The sequence below is a fragment of the Leishmania martiniquensis genome, chromosome 12 (assembly GCF_017916325.1).
Source record: "Leishmania martiniquensis isolate LSCM1 chromosome 12, whole genome shotgun sequence".
Taxonomy (NCBI): domain Eukaryota; phylum Euglenozoa; class Kinetoplastea; order Trypanosomatida; family Trypanosomatidae; genus Leishmania; species Leishmania martiniquensis.
The window spans coordinates 52,701-75,699 of NC_090147.1; the positions used below are offsets into that span (position 1 = coordinate 52,701).

At 62.7% G+C, this 22,999-nt stretch overlaps 5 protein-coding genes across 5 annotated transcripts; all 5 read left to right on the top strand.

Moving 5' to 3' along the window:
• Positions 1 to 424: 424 nt before the first annotated feature.
• Positions 425 to 4,354, top strand: LSCM1_07825 (uncharacterized protein; the record flags this gene model as incomplete). Its single annotated transcript, XM_067325181.1, has 1 exon — positions 425 to 4,354. One exon carries the CDS (start codon positions 425 to 427, stop codon positions 4,352 to 4,354), a length of 3,930 nt encoding a protein of 1,309 aa, XP_067180394.1.
• A 1,087-nt stretch (positions 4,355 to 5,441) lies between these two features.
• Positions 5,442 to 7,814, top strand: LSCM1_07826 (uncharacterized protein; the record flags this gene model as incomplete). Its single annotated transcript, XM_067325182.1, has 1 exon — positions 5,442 to 7,814. The coding sequence occupies one exon, from the start codon at positions 5,442 to 5,444 to the stop codon at positions 7,812 to 7,814; it is 2,373 nt and encodes a 790-aa protein (XP_067180395.1).
• Positions 7,815 to 10,893: 3,079 nt separating this feature from the next.
• On the top strand, positions 10,894 to 12,267 carry LSCM1_07827 (uncharacterized protein; the record flags this gene model as incomplete). Its single annotated transcript, XM_067325183.1, has 1 exon — positions 10,894 to 12,267. One exon carries the CDS (start codon positions 10,894 to 10,896, stop codon positions 12,265 to 12,267), a length of 1,374 nt encoding a protein of 457 aa, XP_067180396.1.
• A 1,025-nt stretch (positions 12,268 to 13,292) lies between these two features.
• Positions 13,293 to 15,998, top strand: LSCM1_07828 (uncharacterized protein; the record flags this gene model as incomplete). Its single annotated transcript, XM_067325184.1, has 1 exon — positions 13,293 to 15,998. One exon carries the CDS (start codon positions 13,293 to 13,295, stop codon positions 15,996 to 15,998), a length of 2,706 nt encoding a protein of 901 aa, XP_067180397.1.
• Positions 15,999 to 16,720: 722 nt separating this feature from the next.
• LSCM1_07829 (uncharacterized protein) lies at positions 16,721 to 21,637 on the top strand (the record flags this gene model as incomplete). The annotated part of the gene is made up of 1 exon (XM_067325185.1): positions 16,721 to 21,637. One exon carries the CDS (start codon positions 16,721 to 16,723, stop codon positions 21,635 to 21,637), a length of 4,917 nt encoding a protein of 1,638 aa, XP_067180398.1.
• Between the last annotated feature and the right edge of the window lie 1,362 nt (positions 21,638 to 22,999).

Here is a 22,999-nt window from a genome sequence, read left to right on the forward strand (position 1 = left end):
CAATACATTCGACCACGCCAAGTCCCCCTTTTCACTGCCGTCTCCCTTCCATCTCGCCCCCCTGAGAGTGAATAGTTGTCACCTCACGGCACAGGTGATCGGCGTGCTGCGCTCACTGCAGCTGCGTGCATCCACGCGGGGCGGTTGCAGCGCTGATTTCTTGCGTAGGCGGGCAGCTACAACTCCGCCCAATAGTGCTGCCATTAGTCGAGAGCGAACCTCGGCTTTAAAATAGATCGAGCCGCACACTGACGCGGTTGACCTCAGCCGTGCAGCGAAGCTTGTGAAAGGGCGCCAAGGCGTGGGCCAAGAACCATTGCTCTGGCATTGCCGAGTACGGAGAGTCCGACGCAACTTATAGGCCCATCACGTAGGGGCCCTCTCATCTGAGGGGGAGATGCCGGGTGTGCGCAAAGGTGCCTCGATGAGCAGTGGTGTAGCAGAAGGCGCTGCCCCCAAAGAGCAGGAGGAGGGGGTCGCTGTCTCGGCCCCCTTGCCCTCCGCGCCGGAGCCGCTGACCGACACGCGAGGCAGCCTCACTCGTCGCAGCAGCGTCGACAGCTCCCTTGGTGGTGAGCTGAACGGTGCCGCAGCGCCATCGTCGCCTAGCTCTGTTCCGGCGAGGCTCTGCAGGGACCCGCACGCCTTGGGCCTCGGCGGGCACAAAAGCGGGAGGGCGTCTATTCACGCACGGACGTCGAAAACGTCGCAGGCGCTTCGTGCCGGCTTCGCCAAAGGGGAGGAGAAGACTGCTGCTGCGTCGATAAAGCAGCCGCCTCCGCCCCTCAGCGCAGCAGCACAGCCGATAGGCAACACCGCGGCCGTGGATGAGGTAGCAGCCTGCTCAGCGGATGCACTCCCTACGGGCCCGTCTGCGCTGGGCGGTGCGGAGCGCACTGCAGTGATCGAAAGCCATCTGAAGACCACTCGTCAGCTCCCGCCCCCCGGCGTTAGTACGCCGACAGAGTCTCTGGCAGCGGCGAAGGGTACAGTGCTGTGTGTCGAGCTGACAGAAATGCCTCCCCCGCAAACCTCGAGCATTGCCCTCTCTGTTAGCGGTGGACGGCTGGACCTGCGCATGCGAGGGTTGGTGGTGCTTCCTTGCCTGCACGTGCCCGCAGCATCCACAGCGCCATCGTCGGATGGGAGGCAAGAGCCCACTACGCCCCCTTCTGCTCACGGAAGCGGTGATGCCATGGCGGGGTGCCTGCATGCTGTCAGCTTTCGACAGAACGCCATCAGCAGCCTCCTCACCCCATGTGCTCGCACCTTCTCCACTCCGCAAGCCTTACCGTTCATGCCTCGCAGCTCCCCCCTGCACTGCTACACGCACGTCTCCTCGCTCGACCTCACGCACAACACGCTTACATCGATCGCTGGCATCGACGTCCTGCGGTGCCTGCGCTCGCTCCGTCTCGCCTTCAACCGACTCACTTCGCTGGCGCCGCTCTGGGCGTCGCCACACGTTGCAGAGCTTGACGTCCTGGATGTGAGCTCGAATGCGCTGACGGAGTTGCTCTCCGCAGAGGACATGCGCTCCTTGAAGAGGCACCAAATTCGTGTCATCACGCACAAGAAGCAGGCGCACAGCGCCGCTGTTGGCCAGCGCAACGCCAAGTCAAGCGTGTACAAAGTGATGTGTCTACGGGTGCTTTACGCGTCCAACAACTTACTGAGAGAGGTGCCGAGTGCGGTCTACACCTTCGCACAGCTGACAGATCTGCGGCTGAGTAAGAATGACATCGATAAAGTGCCCGACGGCTTTCCCGCGCGCGTGTGCTTGCCACAGCTAAGACAAGTTGATGTGAGCATGAATAAGCTCCCTCCGGCCATCGCCAAGGCCGTGGCGGCCCGCGCTGAGGCAATGGCCGAGTCTCCGCGCTGTCACTGTCCCACATCACCTGCAGCGCCGCGAGCCTCGATAGCAGAAGACCACCGCACTTCGATGCACCGCTCTCACCGCGACAGCGCCTCCTCGTCGAGTGCAGAGACTACCGCTGTTTCCTCGTCCGCCTCGAGGCCTGGGGACGGTGCCTCTTTGGGGATGGCAGGGAGAGGCGCTGCGGAGTGCACCGAGGTGAGTTGTGGTGGTCCGTTGCCTGAACAAGACCGAAGGGAAGGAAGTGGTTCAGCAGTTGAGAATGAACGCGGTGACGCGGCGGCTACTAATGATACGGAGCGGAGCCGCCCATCGCTCTCTGCGGCAAAAGCGGCCGGTGGCGCGGGCTCGCATAAAAGCCGAGACGCTCTGAAGTCCAATACGGTGGCCTTGCCGCAGTCGCCCGCCGCGGCTCGCCGTGAGAGAACCTCGGCCGTGGCCCCCAATTTGCCCAAAGCTAAGGTCACCACATCTCTACTGCCAACGGCACCTGTCACCGCGACCGTATCGGCCCAGGAAGTTGAACAGCGCGCCCCTGTCCAGCGCGTAGCGGAGAATGTGTACTGTATCGATCTCAGTGCGTGGGCAATGCTGGTGCGTCGACGGCTTGAGAAGATGATGATGCGATCGTCTATCAACAGCCCCAGTGGCGCACCGGGTGCTGCGTCAGCGTACTCCATGCACGAGCTTCTGCTCTCTCTCTATGACATTCTCAGTGGGAGCAGCAGTAGCGCTGGCGCGACCGCACCGCCACGTTATCGGCGTCGTCTGGCGGCCACAGCCCACACCCTGGCGTCCCTTCTGGAATGCCTGTCTTTGTACTCCATTGTCTACTCCGAAGAAGCTCAGATGCGCTGTGCTCCTCTTCTTCTTCTGACCGGCATAACCGCTGCTGTGGTGGCGGACCCGTCTGAACTGCTCCTCTACGAGGTCTTGGCCCTTCACGTTGTGCACAATTGCCTCTGCACCGTGAAGTCTGTCCCCGGCGGGGTGAGCTCGTCGTGTGAAGAGTCTGCAGATTCGTCACCCACGCCGCAAGCGCACAAAGGCGAGAACATCAGCGAGCCCGCCATTCGCGCTAAAGCAGTGGTGACCGATCACGCGCGCAGCTTAGAGACGCCTCCGCTGCGACCAGGTAGCCCAGGAAGCAGTCGAGGTGTCGGTACCTCGGGGCAGCTGAATTTCTATGAGCCACTGCGTGCGATTCACGTGATTACGTGCGCAGACAGTGCATCCCCCGCGCACAGCTCCACGTCGGCCTTGTGGACGTATCTGGCGTGGCGGCAGCGCTGGGAAGCCGCCGTTTCCCGGCGCCGCTTTTTGAGCAAAAGCAGCTATGTGTGTGAGGTTGGGACGCAGGTTGCGGGGGTGCATAGGCCGCACCCGTCTTCCTCTAAACCTCCTCACGTCTCAGCGGCAGCTAATGGCAACAGCACGCGGGCAGCCCTGCATTCTGCAGAGGCGAAGCCCCTTTACCCCTTCGCCGCCAACTCTCCCATCTCGCGCGTGCTCGAGTGGCGTCGACTGCACGAATGCAGGCCTGCGTCGTACTGCGCGGTCCCACCTCCGTGGGAGCTCCTCTACGATGCTCTCCCTCGCCCATCCTTGCCGAAGAGGGCAGCACCACAGCAGCTGCGCGAGCCTGCCATACCGCCACTGTTGGCTGGGGTGGGTAACCGCATGCACTACATGCGCGGTACCCCAGTCGATCTCGCATGTGTACTACTCTGCTCTACTGACTACCCGAGGTGTGCTGAAGCACCGAAGGTGAATGCGCCTCGGACGCTCCCCTTACCGCGCCGGCCGCTGCCGGGCACTTGTGACTCTGCCGCCAGTGAAGCTCGCAACGGCGGTTTCGCTACCATCGCGTCGTACGTCGCGTGTGGGGACATCATTGACCGCGCTCTCCAGCTGCGTGACTACAGCCAGCAGATGTGCTGTCGCTTGGAGCGCGAAGCCGATACGGTCGCCGCGGAGCAAGTGACAGCGTGCTTGATGCCGTTGTACAGCGCTGAGGAGGTTCTCCAAAGTCAGCAGGCGGCCGTTGCGGCACTGAGCTCCCTGGGCTCACGCAATACCCCTCTGCGCTGCGAGCCATGTGGACAGAGCGACGTCGCAGAGGAGGCAGTCGAAAGCGTCGCTGTATCTCGTAAGGATGTGCCTGGCCTGCAGCATCAGTGCTCTGCTTCAGAGTGGTTGTCAGTGCTGCAGCATTGTGTTCCGCAGAGCTTCAAGAGCACAACTGCCACAGTGGTAGATACGACAGTGTGGGACCACCAAAGTGAAACACGTGGCACACCCTTAGCGGCAGCTGTTGCTGATGGCGGAAGCTCGCCAGCTGCTGGAGCGGATGCGGCGTGCGGCGAAGCCGGTGCGCTCATCGGCATTGAAGAGTGTGACACATTAGCGCGATCCGGCCAGGCGCGCCACGACAACGCGGTGTGGGCGGCCCCATCGGCAGCGGAGAGCGGGTGAGGCTGTGCGGGAGTGGAAATCAATCGGTGTTGTTGAACTAACTGCAGCCGCGCACACACACGCGTGCTTATGCGTGTGTGTACGTGTATTCACACCGCTCATGTGTCGAAGTCAGCGTGAACGTCAGTGCTCCTTTGGGGCTATTGTGTTTGGAATCTGTCATAGCAACCCGACAAGCGCGTCGCGGACACTTCAGCTGTCTCCAAGGCTATGCGAGGGCAGATGATAGCGCTGGTGTCCGGATGTGGACCTTCGCGCAAGTGATGAGCAAAGGCAACGTGACGCATAGTCATATTTCTCCTTGCACTTGAAAGCGCCATTGGTGCTTCTCATGCTCCGGCCCCCCGACGGCCTTCGTGGCGCCTAAGTGTCTGGCGCGCGTATATGCGGGCATGCACGCGGCACCGCCTGAGTGCCCGCTCCGTGCGAGGCCGCCATCGATGGACATGCATCAGCTAACCGTTTCACTCCATCCCTCTCTCTTTCTCGCTCCGTCTCTCGATGGGGTGGCGATGCGGCTACCCTGACGCCCGTGACTTCCTTCTGTGCCCAAAGACATTTTTACGTGGTGTGGGTGTGACTGTCGGCGCAGCGTAGGGAGCAGCGCACGTTATGCGGAGCGCCCGCCATTCAAGCCACTTGGAAAACTTCTGCGCCCACACTTCTCCTGCCTCTGACGTCCTCCCTGCGTCAGCGGCCACGAGGGTGAGGGCGTCTAAAGCCTTCCCCCCCTCCCTCCCCGCGTGCACGCACACCCACACTCACGCACGTTTAACACGTACCGCCGCATTCTGTGGCTGCGCTTCCACCCGTCCATCCCTCTTATTGGCGCCCCCCCCACCGCCGCCCTGCATACATGCATATACAATCAGACACACACACACACAACCGTCACGTCGTCTGCCCCCCTCCCCCTCCCCTCCCGCCTTAATGGTGTAGTGTGCCACTAATCTCCGGTGCCGCCGCCGCCCTTTGGCTCTCCCTTCGCCTTCACCTCTGCCATATTTATCCCCCCACACACACACACATCACACCACCACCACCACACCCGCGTGCCGGATTTTTTTTTCGCTGCTTAACTTTGAACATGGCGTCGGACGCCATATGCGGAATGCTTCGGCAAATGAGCCGCCCTCTGGAGGTGCTGGCGGTATTCCTGCTGCTTTTTCTGACGCATTACTGCGCTTCCTGCATCCTGCCCGTCGCAGACTGCGACGAGACGTTTAACTTCGTCGAGCCCATTCATTACCTCCTCTATGGCTATGGCAAACAGACGTGGGAGCTGTGCTCTAAGTTCGCGCTGCGCTCGTGGCTATTTCTGTGGATGTACGCGTGGCCAGCGGTCTTCGCCCGCGGCGTCGCGAGCCTCTCGAGCGTCGGCGTGTACTTCTCCCTTCGCATTTATAATGGCTGCATTGCTGCCCTGGCAGAGCTCTTTTTTACGTGCAGTGTGTGGTGCACTTTCTCTGGCAAGATGGCTTCAGTGGCGCTGCTCCTGCTGCTCAGCAACTATCCCATCCACCATGCGGCCGTCAGTTTTCTGCCAACGAGCTTCGTGATGGTGTGCAACTTTGTGGTGCTCGGGTGCTGGCTGCACACGCAACGATGGGCTTCATCGTCCGCCGCCTCGTCCGCACGAGCGTCGACGAGCCTCTCGACGGCCCCACCGCGACACCTCTCCTGGTTCATCGGCGCCGCGCTCTTCTTCAGCGTGCTGGGGGTGGTGGCAGGTTGGCCGTTCGCGGCTCCCCTCTCCGCTTTCGTCGGCATCGATTTGCTGCTGCGCTTCCCCAAGCTCACCACTGCATGCGCGTCGGGGTCTTTCCTCACGATATGTGGCGCTGCTTTGGTGGCAGACGCACAGTATTACTGCCGCTGGACGCTGAGCAGCTGGAATCTTATCATGTACAATGTATTCGGCGGCGCAGAGCGCGGCCCGGAGCTGTTTGGCGTGGAGCCGTGGTTCTTCTTCTGGAAGAACCTCATGGTGAACTTCCACCTCATGTTTGTGGCGGCCTTGCTGGCGCCTTTGGCCGTCTTGTGTGCGCCACGGCAAGGGCCAGCCAACATGTCGGTGCCGTGCGACGCTGTGGGCTCGGGAAGCTCACCCAATGACAGCCCTGCGCTGGGAGTGAATGACAGCAACGTGTCCGAGGCGAGCTCACTCGGTCGCTCGCCGCTGCGGAAGGCGAGTGGCCACGGTCACTGCGCGGGGTCTCACGCCTCGCTGCTCGGCCAGCGGCACCCTCATGCATCAGTACATGCAGCATCAGCAGCGACTGTTGCATCGCACCTGTCTTGCAGACGTGAATTGCTGTCAATAGCACCTTTTTTCGCATGGCTTCTATTTTGGATGTGCATCCCGCACAAGGAGGAACGCTTCATGTCGCCGGCCTACCCCTTCATGACGTTGGCGGCGACGAGGGCGGTGTGCCTCATCTTTTTTCCCGACACGGAGGTCAGCCAGTGCGCCTCGGCAACGGCGAAGTGTCAGGGGAGGGGGCCTGCGGTGGAAATAGTGGCCGTGGCTGGCGCACAGCAGAACGATTTCACTTCCGGCCAGGTCACGCGCCAGAAGCCACCGCCTTCCTCGTGCTCACCGCGCGCGCGCTCCTCAGTCGGCCTCCTTTGGTGGCGTCGCGCGTCAGGAGCGGCGTTTCTCGTGGCGTTTTGCCTCCTCTCCTGCTCACGGGCCATGGCCATCTACCACTTCTACAGCGGGCCGGAGCGCATCTTTCATGACTGGTACCCCGTGCTGACGGCCGAGGCGAACCGGGCACTGGAAGTGAAGCGCCAGGCCGTACTGCGGGACAACGCGATGCTGGGAGGAGCGTCACGGTCATCGCTGCTGCCAGGCACCACCGCTCAGCAGACGCAGGAGCTCCACAACAACTATATTGTGTGCCTCGGGCGAGAGTGGTATCGCTTTCCTTCGTCCTTCTTCCTTCATCACCGGAGTCGCTACCAGTTTCTGGATACCCCGCACTTTCATGGCCTGCTGCCCATGTCCTTCAAGGCGGCGCCGGCCTCGCGGGAGAGAGGGTTCCTGCGCGCTCCATCGAGCAAGGCTGCGGCTACGCGCGGCTCGTGCTGCTGCGGCTCACGAAACGTAAACGACCTGAATAAAGAGATCCCGGAACAGTACGTATGCCACCCTTCCGAGCAGTGTGACGCGATCTTTGATAGCCTCTCGCCTCGCACTTACGTTTCGGCGGCGCAGCACACCGCTGAGCTGAAGCGTCTCCAACTCGATAGCGTCTTCACGCGGTCGCTGCTGAACATCAGTTCTTTGAATGCCGTACTGAACGCCAGCGGAAAGCCGCACCGTGCGGTGAAAGACACGTATGCGGTGCTGGATGTCGACCGGACCCCCCTCTGGTGCCGTGTATTGTACTACCCGTTCGGAATATCGAGGCGCTGCGCCGTGTGGCGGCCGCTTGTGCTGAACGCGAAATCGTGACGAACACCACCATCACCGCCACCGCCCCACCTTTCGCTTTTACCCTCTGGTGAGCTGTCGCACACCGGCGTTTTCGTGTTTCGGGTGTGTACATCCCTGCGAAACCGGGCGTGGCTACCAGCTTCGCGGAGCATGCGGAGGAGACGCCCAAACGAGGGTGGAGGTGAAAGCAGCATTCACATGAACGGAGCTCACCAAGAGGGCGGACGGCGACGAAAGTGCCGAGCCACTGGCGGGGTCAGAGCTTTAGGAGCTCGCGTAGACGCTGGTATGTGTGCCAACGCACAAACCTTCGCGAGCGCCTTCCTCCCCCGCTCATGCACGGACGCACAGACTCGTATGTATATACCCGTACGTCTGCATGTACTTTTACGCGCGCCACCCCACCGTCTCTCGGTCTGTGCCAAAATGGCACGGCAAGTGAAGTGTGGCAGCACTGAGTGGTAACTGCTTTTTTTCCTGTCGCGTTGGCACCAATGCTGTGTTTTTTTTTTCGATCTATCTCAGTCAGTCCGCTGGACGACTGCCTCTTTCTCTCTCTCCACCCATCCACCCACCCTGACACACATGGAGCACCACTTTCGTTCTCACTGTGTCGCGCCGCCTTCCACTGTGCTTGTCGGTTGGGAAGTAACGCCTACCTACAGGAAACGGAGTCGAGCGACCCCTGAGCGGATGGCTCCCCTAAACACGCACTGCGCCATTCGCGCCCCTACAGTGGTCATTACAGGTTCGTGGGCTCACGTGGCGGTACGAGCATGTGTCCGGCGCCCGTCCCGCGAACAGTAGTGCTGTCTGCTTGCTCTATCCAACGAAAAGACTGTGGAGCTCGTTGTGCATCAGCGTCCCCGGCGATGTATCGCCCCACACGCCGTGAGGGGGGACGAGGAGGGCTCTGGCCCTGGCCAGAAGTCTGCTCACAGGAGAAATTGAGACCCGCGAGCGCAGCGAAGCCGCGGCGAGATTTGCTCCCCAAATGTGGAGGAGTGCTGTTCAAGCGCATGCGACTAGCAGGAGCGCCAGTCACGCACATCACGTTCTTCTCCCTTCACAAAACAGTCACCCAACAACACTGAGCCGCACAGACGCACAGAGAGCTATTCTGCCTGCAGAAAGGCGAGACACAGTCATGACGCCACCAAACTGCTTTTATCCCTTTCAGCGAGACAAGGGAAGAGGAGCACACATGTGGGTTCCGGTGGCGCAGCGGTGAATGGCTCAGGCGGTCGTCAGGGGCATCCAAAGACTCCGAGCCACGAGGGGCCGAGGGCAAGAGATGAGCTGCAGTTTTTTTTTTGCCGGTTCTCTTGCCTTCAACCGAGTCCCTTTTGCCACGAACAACTCAGCAAATACGCATGCACACACACATCGCGGCTAGGCCACCGCCGTCGAGGGTGAACCGGCCTGCCGTCGGATCGGGGCCGTGCGTCTAGCGGGCTCTCCTTGTCCTTCTTCGCCTGCGTGTAGTGCCATCCGCGCCTGACAGTCCAGGACGGGCCGCGTTCAAGGTCCTGCTCCAGGGCGGGGGCGGGGGCGTCTGCCTTACGGGAGCAGGGTGGCAGTGATGGTGGCCGAGGTGCGCGCGGAATGAGCTCGGAGGAGGTCGGCCAGCCTCCGGTCAGGGTCCTCTGAGCCCCTCATACCCTGTGCATGGCCTGTGCTCTCTCCCTCGGCCGTTTCAAGCCGCTGCCCTCCATCATGCGGTGTCGCGGCCCTCCGCGTGGGAGGCTGGAGGACGCGTTGGTGCCCTTCGGGGTGCGCTTGCTATGCGTCCTGCATGTGCACCCCTCCCACACACACCGACACACCCGATCGCATGCCAGAGATGCGCCACATTTCACATACAGACGCTTTGGGGCTGACGCGTATGGATCTCTGCGCGCCGTTTTCGCCCATCAGTCGTGCTTGCGCCGAACCTCGCATCGGCCCTAATGCCACGCGGCCGTCTGGGGAAAGGGCCCCGCTGTCGGCACCCATCGCTTCCGCCGATGCTGTGTGTATGTGTGAGGGGGACGTCTCCGGGTCGATTGCCCCGCATGTGCTGTGACAGACGGTGCGCCGCCATCTGCCTGTCGCAGCAGGGGCATCCCGTCTTCTGCACTCGTGCGTCTTTAGCAGGTGCGGCCGTGCTCTACATGGAGGAGCGGGGCACACAGAGGGCTGTTGCCCGACAACCGGCGAGGAAAGCACTTGCAACAGGAGGAAGGGAGGTGTTCCGCAGCACCAACACATGAAGCGAAGAGTGCGTCAAACCTCGATCAGCCCGCGGATCTCGCGCAGCATATCCGGCATGATGCTGGGGTCGGGCATCATCGTAGCGAACGCAGGTCTAGGTGGAGACACCACAGGCTCAGCGCAGCAGCAGCAGCAGTGCGGCACATCATAGTGCACGATGTGTCGCACCGTCCGCTCACACAGCGAATAAGACAGCGTCGCACGCCGGGCAGCCGATTTGCTGCGCGTCAATGGGGTATGCGTGCACTGCCCGGAAGGGGGTGCTCATGCCTGCCTGCCTGCGCCAGAGCCACCAACGCGTCGCGAGAGCGCCGTTGTGTCGTGTGCACACTTTCCGCGCTGAGATGCGGGGGCGGGGTGCCATAGTTGCGTTCAAGAGAAGGGGGAAGCCCACGCCTCTGCGCTTACGAGAGCGCTGCGGGCTTCGAAGAAGGGCACATGTGGACCAGACACTCTTCGGCAGCGGAGGACTCCGTTCGTCACGCGCACCGCAATTTTTCGCGGCTGCGCCACTGTGAATGCAGTGCGGCTTGTGGTCAGGAGAGCAAGGAGCATAGAAAAGGGGTGCGCGGCCACCGCCTGCCCCCACCCTCTCTCTGCCGTCCCCGGGGCCCGTAAACCTTGTCATCCCCCGTTGTGTGGCATGCCGCCGCCGCCGCCCCCCCTTCCTCCCACCTAGCGCCACTGCCATACTTCCCTTCACGTGGGCCTACCTTTGGTCTCCGATCGCTCTCCTTGTGCCACCATCACCTGCTTCGGGTCGCGCTCCATGCGCCAACTTTCTTGGGGCTAGTCGCGCCCAGGAGCGCTGGGGAGCTTACATCCCTTTTCATTCCAGTTTATAATGCAGGCCTGGTCGCGCACTTTCGCACCGTCTGCCTTCGACGAGCCTGGCGGAAGTCGCCGGAACGCCTTTGCACTCTCTCGTGCCGCAGCCGCACGCATCATACAGGCGTGGGTGCGCAGACGGCGAGAACAGAAATTTGCTCATCGGCTGCTCCTGTGCCTCCATGTGATGAAGATTGCCCGTAGCCCCGACGCTGCATGCGGTGTGGAGAGCGTGAGCCCGCCAGCCTCCTCCACGTTGAGGTCGGCGGCGTCCTCTTTGTCTTGCCCCATCGAGTGCGGTGAGTCTGATGACGAACGACTCTTCGCATGGCTATACGAGACTGTCGTGGCGTACGAGCTGGCACTACAGCTCGAGAACAACACACGAAGACTCTTCGCCGACGAACTGTTGGCGACCAACGACGAGGCCCGGGAGGCCTCGCAGACAACGCGTCACGTGCTGCGACAAAGGCGCCCCGCTCTACGTTCACTGCCACTGAGTTTTGAGATGATGGAGCCTGCAGTGGCAGATCGCGGCTCAGCACCCCAGCTTCCCGCGGACTCGACAATGACAGCGGCGGAGAGGCTACAGACCTATCTCAGTCCGGAGCTGTTCGCATGGTGGCGTACGTCAGCGGGATCCTCGACGGTCGGCGCTGAGGTGGCAGCAGCGGCATCCCCACACACCACCGCCACGGCGGGCAATGCAGGTCCGCAAGCCCCGATTCCGCTCCAGAGAGAGAAAAGCAACGCACATATGGATGCGGCTTCACAGAGCGACGAGTCCGAGACGGTGTACATCGAATTGGACGACCAGGAAGAGGAGATGGGTAGCAACGAGGCCGCGTTGAACGCGGCGTACGCGAGGGAAAGGGAGTTGGCCGACAGGGCCGCATTTTTCACGGCGCAGCAGGCCACCATGGCTGGGTGCCCCCCCGATTTCGCGGCGCGCGACAGCGGCCAGTCAGCGGATGTGCCCATGGCCAACGCGCCTTCGACTTCGCTGCCGGAGAGCAACGACATCAGTCTTGTGGTTCAGCCTGTTCTCGGCGGCGTAGCACAGAGGCGTTGCGGAGGCACCCATGAGCATCGGGAGGCGGAACCGTCAGTGGCAACCAGCTCCGTGGTAGTAGAGGGGTCTCTTCAAGTCGGAGCGGAGGCCACAGCGAGCATGTGTGCCGTGTGCGAGCTGAGCGGTGTCGTCGCGAAGCCGCGCATTGGGGGTAACAACGCGGCGGAATGGCAGGAGGACGAGCTGCACCGCTGTGGTGCGTGCCACGCACTGGTGCACAGCCACTGCGCCTCCCCGGGGACCACCACCGCCTTCTACTTTTGCTGCAGCCACTGCGCCTCCAGCGGTGGCGTGGCCCCCACAGGAGATGCCGGCTAAGGTGAGGAGGCGAAGAGAGAGAGAGGAGAGCGCAAGGACGCACGACATCAGTGGTGCCCCCTCCCCATCACCACCCGCCCACCGCTGCTATGGCGCGCACAGATTTAGCCCGCTCCCATACTTCGTGTATGAGGGAGGAGGAGGAGGGGGGTGAATAGCTTTCACATGTACATCAGAGAGCTGTGGTGCCGTGCCCGCACGAGTGCGCAGCCTCAGCACGGCTGCGACGTTTGCCATTGCCGAGTGAAAGGGAACGGAGAGAGGCGCAGACGTCACGCGAAGAGATGAGGCGTGCACACACACATGCGCACGCGATGCACAGTGCAGCCCGCTTGCGGGTGCAGCAGAGGGCCAACAAAAAGGGCGCCCACAAGTTTTGTGTATAACCTTATGTGTGTGTGTGTGTGTGTCTCGCGAAGGGAAAGTGGGAATGGTGCCTTCACGCCCCACCCTGTCCTTCCCACCCACTCGCTCGTCCACCTCCCCACTGCCTGCCCCCCCCCTCTGCACCCCCATCCCTTTCCTTGGTGCTGCCTCTCATGCGTGAGGCGAAAGTGGGCACGGCGTGGGGAAAGGAAGCAGCGGATGAGGGCGGCGTGCCGAGCTGCTCTGCACCGCACCGCACCGCACCCCCACCCCTCAGCTGCATGACGTTGGCCGGGCCGCTGCCGTCGGTGCAGAAAGCACCCTGCTGTTCTAGTGAAGATCGCTCTTACCCTCGTCCTCCTTTCCCTTTCCTTCATCCAACACCTCGGGCCGCTCTGTCACAGGTGGGGCCCATACGCGTGCTGACGGTCTCCCTCCCTCCGCTACAGCAACGTGGTCCGCTTGTGCTGGACGCAACCACACTTCCAGTCTCTGACGGCGGAAGGACGAGAGAAGCGCCTTGGAGGAACAGCCACACGGCGCTTTCGCACGCGCACAGGCAAGCGCCGCCGCAGAGCATACGGAATCGGTCTGCGCTTCACCTCTCTCCCTTCCCCTTCTGTCATTGCGGAAGAGTAGCGGTCACTGCGCAGCCAAGCATGTCTGACGTACTAGCATACCTCAGCGGGGTGCTGCACCGCGTCTCGGCCACGCTCATCCCGACAGGGGTGGACGACGTCGCCTCGTTCCTGCGCGGAGATGCGTGGGTAGTTGCGACAGCTGCTTCTGCCGCGGCCCCGCAGGCAGCACAGACACCCTCCACGGCAGCGGCCGACTTATCGCGTGGGGCGGCGATACCGACCACGGTGTGCTACCCTCTTGGTGCTACTCGATGGGGCCGATTCATTCCCCTGGGCATTGCAGGCACGGCGCTCGTCTCCGCTGCCACATCCGGCAGTCGAGCAGTGCTGCTCAGCTTCTTCGAAGGCCATGGATTCGAGCGGATATTCACCGTGAATCTCATGCCCTCCGAGCAACAGCAGCAGTCGCAGCTGCAGCCGCACCTGACGACACCAGGAGCGATCGCGGATGCGGGCACGCCAGGGGAGACTGATATCCCTCACGAAGGCCGCCATAGCTCGGGCCTCTGGCACACGCGGCAACTTGACTCCTCCTCGCCTACCGACACGCGTGACCATGCCACCTATCGTAAGCGGACTCGGCCCGATGCTGCCGCGACTGCGTTTGTCGGCGTGTCGCTGGACAGCCGCCACAGCACCACGATGGAGGTGGCGCGACATGCATGCGTGGCTGCCGTGCGTCGCTGGTTCGAGGAAGTTGAGGAGACGGCTCTGGTGGATTCAGGTGAGGTCAAAGAGACCGAAGAAGGCACGACACAGCGGCGGCAGAAAACGCAACTGCGGCGTCTGCTTGTCATAGTGCGGTGCTGTACCGACAACCGTGTCGCCTTCTCCACCCTTGCTGGGGCAGCTCAGTCGTCATCAGCGGGTACAGGTCGCCGGCACCGCCGCGGCGAGGACCCTCTGTACCCGCTCTTGCATGAGATCGCTGCTCTCACAACATTGTATGAGGTGCGGCTGGCTGCCACAGGCTGCGCAGCGCGGCCTGCGGTACTTCTGCTACCAGAGGACGACAGCTACGGTGGCGCTATGCTGAGGCAGAAGCTCCGAGAGGAAGTGGGGTATCGGTATTGGGTCGAACTTTTCCTGCAGTCGGACGGCGCATCAAATGACGGCTGCGCGCACAGTGGGGCCGCTGGCACAGCGGACGCCGGCCGAAGGGTCTGCAAGCGTGACGAGTGGCGGACTGCACTGATCGGCTGCTGCAGCGATGTAAATGGCGCGACGGGAAGGCCGGACCGCTTCGTCCGACAGTGGCAGCATGAGCAGGCCGAGACACCCCTCGCACGGGGCTGCCGCTTGGCGGCGCAGTGGGGTGTTCAGGAAATGGCAGCGACGATGTCAGACCATCGGCCCTGCGCTGGAGGTGAGGTGGACACAAACCCCGTGGTGAGCGCTTCTGTTGGCGTGCGCGGTGACGGTGTCTTGGAAAGAGCGTCATCACCCTTAGCAGGCGGCCCCCAAAGTGCACGGTGTTCGCGTACTCAGCAGCGCCAGCAGGAGGAGATACTGCTGCGTCACGCCTCGTGCTTCTTCCTCCGCCCTGGCAACGCGCCGTTGTGCGTCTTCTTGATGGAAGCGCTGCGGCGTTTTCCTGTGCTGGTTCGCCCACCAGTGCTGCAGCACTGGCAATCCGCCTGGACAGCACGCCACTCCTTGACAGACTTGCTACTAGCCTTCCATACCGCCCTCTGCCCTTTCACGCTGTCATCCGCCGCTGAGGCTACCGAAGCTTCTCAAGCGCCGCCGGAGGAGAAGGGCTGCCGGCCATTTTGGGCCTCCGAAATGCTGCAGGACACCACGGACCTTCTGGATGCCTTGCTGGACGCAGCGTTCACGCTCGCTGAGGAGCGCGATGCTGCACAGCCGCTGTCGGCCAGTGATTTCACGATTGAGCAGGCAACTCTGTTCCTCCTTTTTTACGAGGCGCTCGTGCATCAGCGCGAAGGTCGACTGCGCCGCGTTCCCGGAGTGGTGCGCGTCCTCATCGGCCTGTCGGACCGGTATGCCACTGAGGCTTCTGAGTGCTGCGCTGCGAATGGGGTTGCTGCAGGGGCAGTGCGTGGTGGGGCAACGGAGGACGAGAAAGTCCGCCACGCAGTGCATCATCTCCTCCCGTTTGCACCGCTGAACCTCTTCTACGAGCGAGTCGCGCAGCTGGCAGCTGCTTCACGAAAGCGGCACGACAGTGGACGTCAGGTGCAACCGTACCCGATGAACTCGATCACACTTCCTATTCGCCGCATGTCTCTCGCGCCACAACTTCAGCACAGCACGCTGTGCTCGCTGCTGCCGCCCGGTGAGTCACTGTTAGAACTGCAGGGGGTGGCGGAGCGCGTGTGGCTGGAGGAGTTGCCCGCGTGCTGGCGGCGCGTCGTCGCGGCTGTCAGCACATGTGACGACCACACGAGAGCGAACACTTCCCCTGCAACGGTGTGGGCGGCCAACGGCGACGCCGGCGTTCTTGCGCTCACTCCACTCAGCTCAGAGAACTTCTACCATCCTTTGGTACCACACGCTGTTCGGGTGCTGTACCTCCTCACCTCACACGCCCTACGCGCGCCGACCGAGTCCGCGAAGCAAGTGCCGATTGTGCAGCTGCAGATGGTATGCCAGCTGTCTGACGAGCAGCTGCTTCTCGTGCTGAAGGAGCTGCAGCTGGCGGGGCTAGCGAGTACCAACCTGAAAGCAAAGACGGCGAGAACGCTGCTTGACACGATTTGACATGCCAAGTGGAGACCCGCGCATGAGAGGGAGAGTGAGGAGGGAGGGGAGGAAGTGACCGAACACTGCGTTCGGCAGTGGAGGGTATAGCCGCCTCTGCAGCGGTGCCTTTCCTTTTGTGTGTATGTGTGTGCGGCATGTTCGCCCAATACGCATCTGCGTCGTGCACGCAGAAAGCTGCCGCATCACACAACGAACGGAGCAGCAGCAGCGTGTGCACGCCCTATGACAGCCTTTTACAACAGCAGCACCGCTGTGGCTGTCGCTGCTGCCCCCTTCACGGACGTCCGCACCCCTCTCCCTCCGCCCCCTATCCTCTCCTCTCCTCTCCTCTCCTCTCCTCCGGGCGCTAGGAAGAAGACAAAAATGAATACCTAATGGGGGGCCCTTCGCCTCTGATCAGTGGGCGCCGCCAACTGTAGCGCACTCCTCCCCCTCCTCCCTCCCTCTCTCTCTCCTCCCCTGTCTGACGCTGCGGCACAGGAGCCTTTCTCTGCTACAGGCACGGGCGGAGGGGACACACACGCGCACTGAAAGCGGCCGAGCTAGTGAGATCGAGGGGGGTCGGCGCACGATATAACGGGTCCATACAGAGCAAAGAGGTGTGTCGCTGCCCATAACTGGAGAGACGCACCTCTTCTCCCCTCACCCTCCTCCCCCCACACACACGCAAGCACACGCAGACGCGCATCACAGATTCTTGAGCGGCATCGGCCGGGAATATGGCCAAGTTGAACCAAAAGAGCATGTCAGCTGCAGCAGCAGCAGCAGACACGCAGAGGGAGCATGGCACCACCGTCATTCATCAGGAGCTACCGACGCCGCCTCACGCGGAGTTGATCGCTGATGAACGCTCCAGCGCTCCTGTAGTGTCGCTGGGCGATCCGGTCGAGTTCATACGTGATCGAGTCAACTCCATCGAACTATGGCGGGCGACCGTCGTGCGCCTGAACATGACGCAACTCGGCGTTTCGTTGGTGCGGGGTGTAGTACGACGAGGCCGCTTGTTGGCGCCACCGATGCGCGTCTTCGACACGGTAGTGAAAACAGCGCCAGCATCCGACGCGGAAGAGGCAGAGGGAGCGCAGTCGCTTTCCTCTCAGCCAGTGCCGCCATTGCTGGGCCTCTGCTCGGCGCTCGAGACCGACCTCGTGACTGCTCAGATGATACGACAAGATGAATCTACGCAGACCCCCATGCAGGTAATCGACCCTACAGCGCGCCAGAAGATGGCGCATCAGCCGCTTAATCACCACCGTAGTAGGCATCTATCCCTGCAGCCCAGCGTTGCTCGTCGTGCGCTCGTGCATACTGCCAGCCACGCCTCTGTGCCGCTTTACATTGGCATGCTAACCGCCTTCATTGGGCATGGCGTGACGTCTCTGTACAACGAAGACACAGTGGCAGACGCGATCGCTGCAGGTAGCACAGAGGTGGCAGAATACGCCAAGGAGCCGACCTCCGTGTGTGGTGTCGTCCCCAGCGGCTTGCACACGTCTAGCCGGCACCTGAGCTTGACGACCGAGATGAATGGTGCACTCCACGAGGTTCATCGGGCAGCGGCCGAGGTGATGTGCACCATTGATCACGAGGCGAAGGAGATGCACGCGCTCGCAACGACCGCGCTCCAGCCGACTGGCAATACCACAGCGCATCCGACGTACGAGGAGGAGGCGATACAGAGCATGCGCCAAGCGCAGCTCAGCTTGTCATGCCGCCGCCTCAGTCGCGTCGTGGCGAACTTCTACTCTCTCGTGTCCCTTCTGGACTTCTTCGCGGTGGAAATCGCGTCATTGCCGGCGCCGACGCCAACCACTGCGGCGGTCGAGGCAGGCCACACCAGCGTTGACTTCGTATTCGTCTCCTCCGCGTCGGCTGTTGTGGCAACGGCGACGGCGGAGCAAAGCGCTCCGCTGGCCACTGTGGCGCCGTGCGCCGGGGGCGCTGCCCTCGGCGCCACACCGGCGCCCGCCGTCTTGACGAAATCTTCGGCCAACGCGGCGACGCCCACGCACACTTACACAACGGAGCACTTGCATGAGCTGTTCGACGCATCTGGTCAGTTGCCTCAGAGCGTGTGGAGGGTGTTCTCCGCCGCTGCCACGACGCTGAGCGACTTCGCAGTGCCCTGGTCCCTTACGACCGGTGACGTGAAGAGTCGACAGAGATTCAACGACGCAGCGTGCGCCATTCTGGGCGAGGATCAGCGGTGTCTGTTGCTGCAGCTACATCGGCTGTGCGCGCGCTTCGTCCTGCTGCGACAGCGAGTGTATGCGCTGCACCCCATAAGCCCTCTGCACTTCAAGGTGAAGCAGATGCTCGAGTGGGGCAGCTTCCTCAACGCCGACGTGCCGGATGCGTGGTCTTACAACAACGGCGACATTGATCGGTGCGACTTCCACGCGGATCTGCTGCACAACATCTATGCGCGTGGAATGCAGTGGCGCGTGAACTCGAGCAACAAGTTGGCACTTCGAATGGCGATGACCTGCCCGTACGCGACGGCCGCGTGCGACACAGCGCTGCGCCGGATGAAAGAGGTGAGCGCGTTTGCCCCGAGCGGCAGTGCCCTCGGCGGCGGGTGGCAAGCTGGCACTGCATGCACTACCGGTACATCGACCCCGCTCGCTCTGCTCGCCTCTCTCGCCTCTGCTGGCACGAACGGTGGAACCCGCGCCGCCCTTGACGGGCTCATGAGTGACATGTCGTCATCCACGTCTGCCGCGCCAGCGCAGGACTGGGGCGCTGCCGCACAGCTACAGATTTCCCTCGTGCCGGGCTACGTGGGTCTCCGGAACGACGGGAACAGGTGCTTCCTCAACAGTGTTGTGCAGCTTCTCGGCAGCGCTGCTCTGTTCCGTGACGATCTCATGGCGCGGGTGCAGGACACCGTGTTTGGCCACGCAACGCACGCTGCCCACCCGCCCCCTGCGCCTGCCGATTGTCAGGCACTGACGGCTCTCTTCGACCAGTACGGCTGTCGCCTCGCCATGGCGCTGCTCCTCGGTGAGCTTCAGTGGCGGGGAGCACAAGACAACGAGCGCCATGCGGTGCTGCCGGACTACCTCACCCCACAACTGCCGCCGCCATTCAACGACCATCGACAGCACGACGCATCGGAGTTTTGGCACGCTCTGATGGACAAACTGGACGGGCCGACCCAGCCCGGCGGGGCAGTGGTAGCGAGCTGGTTTAGCGGCCGAACGGCGACGACGATGACGTGTGTGGCCTGCCAGCACCGCCGCCTGCACAGTAACACCTTTTGGGACCTCTCTATCCCACTTCTGCGCTCTGTATCGGCTCCCTCGGTGCCGACGCCTGGCGGAGGTGGCGCATCGAAGCTGACAGTCCCGTCAACGCAGCCTGGGGTGCCGGTGGCCGCGCCAGCGCGGGTAGTACGGCAAGTGGAGGTGCAGCACTTTGCCCACACCACCGCCGTGACGACCACGTACGCGAGCTCAGCAGCATCCCACTTGCCAGTCAGCACAATCACCACAGCAGATGCGTCTGTAGGGTGGGAAGATGCGGAGCGCGCAGAGGAGGAGGCGCCCGAGGGAGTAAACAACAAAACAGCGCCAACCCTGCACTCCGGCGTGACGCGCACCGAGGCCGAGCCTCACTCGACCGCACCTCCTCTCTCTCCGACGGTGAAAGCCAGTGAGCCACCGAAGACGCTGCAGCATCTCCTGCTTTATTTGCTGCACCCCGCGCTCAACATGGAGCTCCTGCACGGCAGCAACGCCGTCGACTGTGAGCACTGCCATCAACGCACCGACACCGAGATCACGACACGCCTTGTCGCGGAAGTAGACGTGGAGAGCAATGTAGGGGGCTGTGCAGCAGCGACGCGCGTGCGCGGCGAAGGCTCGAAGGGCTCCTCCTGCCCCCCCGCTGCGGCCGCGGCTGCGTGGGAAGCCGAGGGTGAGGTTGAGCCGCCACATGGTGAATCGGCTCCCGTGGAACAGAAGGGAGCGCTGCGACGTCCTCTCGCCAGCACAGTCGCAGGCAGTGGCCTCCCATATTATTTAACCCTTCAGCTAAACCGCTTCGCATATCAGCGCGTGACGCACTCCTGTGATAAACTCACCGATGGTGTGCCCCTCAACGAGGTCATCATCGTGCCGGTGTACACTGACTCGCGAGAGCGGAAAGACACGCCACCCTTTCCTGCCGATTCTCAAGGGCCCAACGCACAGGATGTAATGGCGAACGAAGAGGACAGCGACGCCGATGCGCAACGAGAAGATAGCGACCACCGCTGCGTGACCGCCCATAGGGCTCAGGGAGCACCTCACTTGGCGACACTAGCCGCTCCGGTGTGGGTTGCCTACCGTCTGCGGTCCATCATCATCCACAGCGGCCCAACGCCGAGCAGCGGTCACTATTTCACCCTCACGCGCCGCCCGGTAGAGGCGTCGGCGTCGGCGAGCGTCGATGGAATCACACAGGACGAGGAAGATGAACACCATGCGAGCTCAGCTGCTGGCCGTGTGTCCATGCGCACCTACGTGGAGGGGTTGGGGGCCGCGCTAACGAGCTGCCTTCGCACCGCGCGTCACTTCTCCTACGTGGAGACGGCACCCCTCACCGCGGACGCCAGCGGGGCAGAGGACGTCAGAGTAGGCTCCTGCAGATGCGTGCGCGTGGAAGGCGCACGGCCGCAGTCGCCGGACGGGCCCGCCGTTCTCCCCTCATCTGCAGGCCCGGAGGAGATGACACGGTCGCCAGAGCTTTCGTCAGGGCCCATGCTGCCAGCTACCGCCGTGTCCGTGAGCGGCGATCGCCTGTACGAGAATTGGGTGATGCTGAATGACTCCAACGTGCAGACGGTTGACCCGGACACGATGCGCCGCATCCTGCACGGGTGTGGCGGCGGTGTCTACTCCAGCTCAGAGACGCCGTACATGATTCTGTATGAGAAGGTGCCTGTCGCGTACGGAGGGGCGACCGAGAGCGACGCGCGGGCAGTAGAGGAGGAGGTGGCGGGTACGCACATCGCTGATGCTGCCCTGTTGGCAGCGGCGAGGCTGCGGCGCACGTGGGTAACCCGTGATATCTCACCAGGTGCTGCCGGCATCGCCTCCGCTGGCTGCACGAGCACCAAGTCACTTGGTTTTGCCCCTGAAGTGCTGCAGATGTTTAGCGTGCGTCTGAATGACGAGATAGAGCGCATCGCCGCTCTGAGCGCAGCCTCCCATGTGGCAGACGGGCGCGGCTCCGCGTCCACTGTTCGCAGCAGGGCGCGTTCGCGCCCTACGCCGGTGGGGACGGTGGTGCACCAGGGAGGGTCTGCCATGACCTTGAGAGCCAATGTCGCCCGTTCATCGTGGCCTCCTGCCGCGGGTGTCGGGGAAGCGGCGCGTGCAGCGGCAGCGAAGGCCTTTCTTCGTGGCAGCAGCGCTTCAGCATTCACTCATGACGGCGACGGCAGCGTCTGCCGCGCTTCGCAGTCGCCCCGGCCGCGTCGCCTGATGTCGGCAGTAAGGCACGCCAAAGTCCCCCGTGTCAGGTGTTACGGCGCCAGTCTCAGCCGTCGGCAAGTGGAGGGGCATCACAAGCACGGCGACGTCGCACGAAGCTCAAGTGATGGTGACGGAGGCTCAGGTACTGACGAAGAGGAAGACGCGCCCCGCTGCTGACGCCTCCGCACACACGCGCTACTATGCATGCACGCATCTCCTTGGTGGCAACAGTTACGCTTGAGGTTCACAGACGAGAAGAGAAATGGTTGTTCGTGGTGGGGCTGCGCAAGACAAGGGGTCCAGAGAGGTGATGCGGACGCGATGGGAACGTCGTTTTCGCTTCAGCTGCGTTGCGCACTCCACAGCTACGCGCGAGCGCCTCACCACTCTGCTCCGTAAAGCCTCAGATGCGACAGTGCCCAAGGCAGCGCTGTCGCCGTCGTCGCCACAGCCGGCGTAAGAGCGTATCTGCGCTCTCCGCATCACCCAGTTGGTATACTCCTCCTTTCTATGCACCACTGGCCCAGCTTCCCCGCTGCGCATGCAAGTGGACACCTCAGCGCGCGGCATCGTCAGGGCTCACAATCGCACGCTGTGTCTGGAGCTCAATGGAGGGAGGGAGGGGGGGCTGCAAGGATACCCTCGGGTTCAGTTGTGAACTAATGGTGCGAGCTGATAGGGCCCAGACGGTACGAGGTGAAGAATGCGTCCGGCTACAATGGCCTTTAAAGTGGTGTACTGTGTGCCCCGCTCCTCCATGTAGAGCACGGCCGCACCTGCTAAAGACGCACGAGTGCAGAAGACGGGATGCCCCTGCTGCGACAGGCAGATGGCGGCGCACCGTCTGTCACAGCACATGCGGGGCAATCGACCCGGAGACGTCCCCCTCACACATACACACAGCATCGGCGGAAGCGATGGGTGCCGACAGCGGGGCCCTTTCCCCAGACGGCCGCGTGGCATTAGGGCCGATGCGAGGTTCGGCGCAAGCACGACTGATGGGCGAAAACGGCGCGCAGAGATCCATACGCGTCAGCCCCAAAGCGTCTGTATGTGAAATGTGGCGCATCTCTGGCATGCGATCGGGTGTGTCGGTGTGTGTGGGAGGGGTGCACATGCAGGACGCATAGCAAGCGCACCCCGAAGGGCACCAACGCGTCCTCCAGCCTCCCACGCGGAGGGCCGCGACACCGCATGATGGAGGGCAGCGGCTTGAAACGGCCGAGGGAGAGAGCACAGGCCATGCACAGGGTATGAGGGGCTCAGAGGACCCTGACCGGAGGCTGGCCGACCTCCTCCGAGCTCATTCCGCGCGCACCTCGGCCACCATCACTGCCACCCTGCTCCCGTAAGGCAGACGCCCCCGCCCCCGCCCTGGAGCAGGACCTTGAACGCGGCCCGTCCTGGACTGTCAGGCGCGGATGGCACTACACGCAGGCGAAGAAGGACAAGGAGAGCCCGCTAGACGCACGGCCCCGATCCGACGGCAGGCCGGTTCACCCTCGACGGCGGTGGCCTAGCCGCGATGTGTGTGTGCAT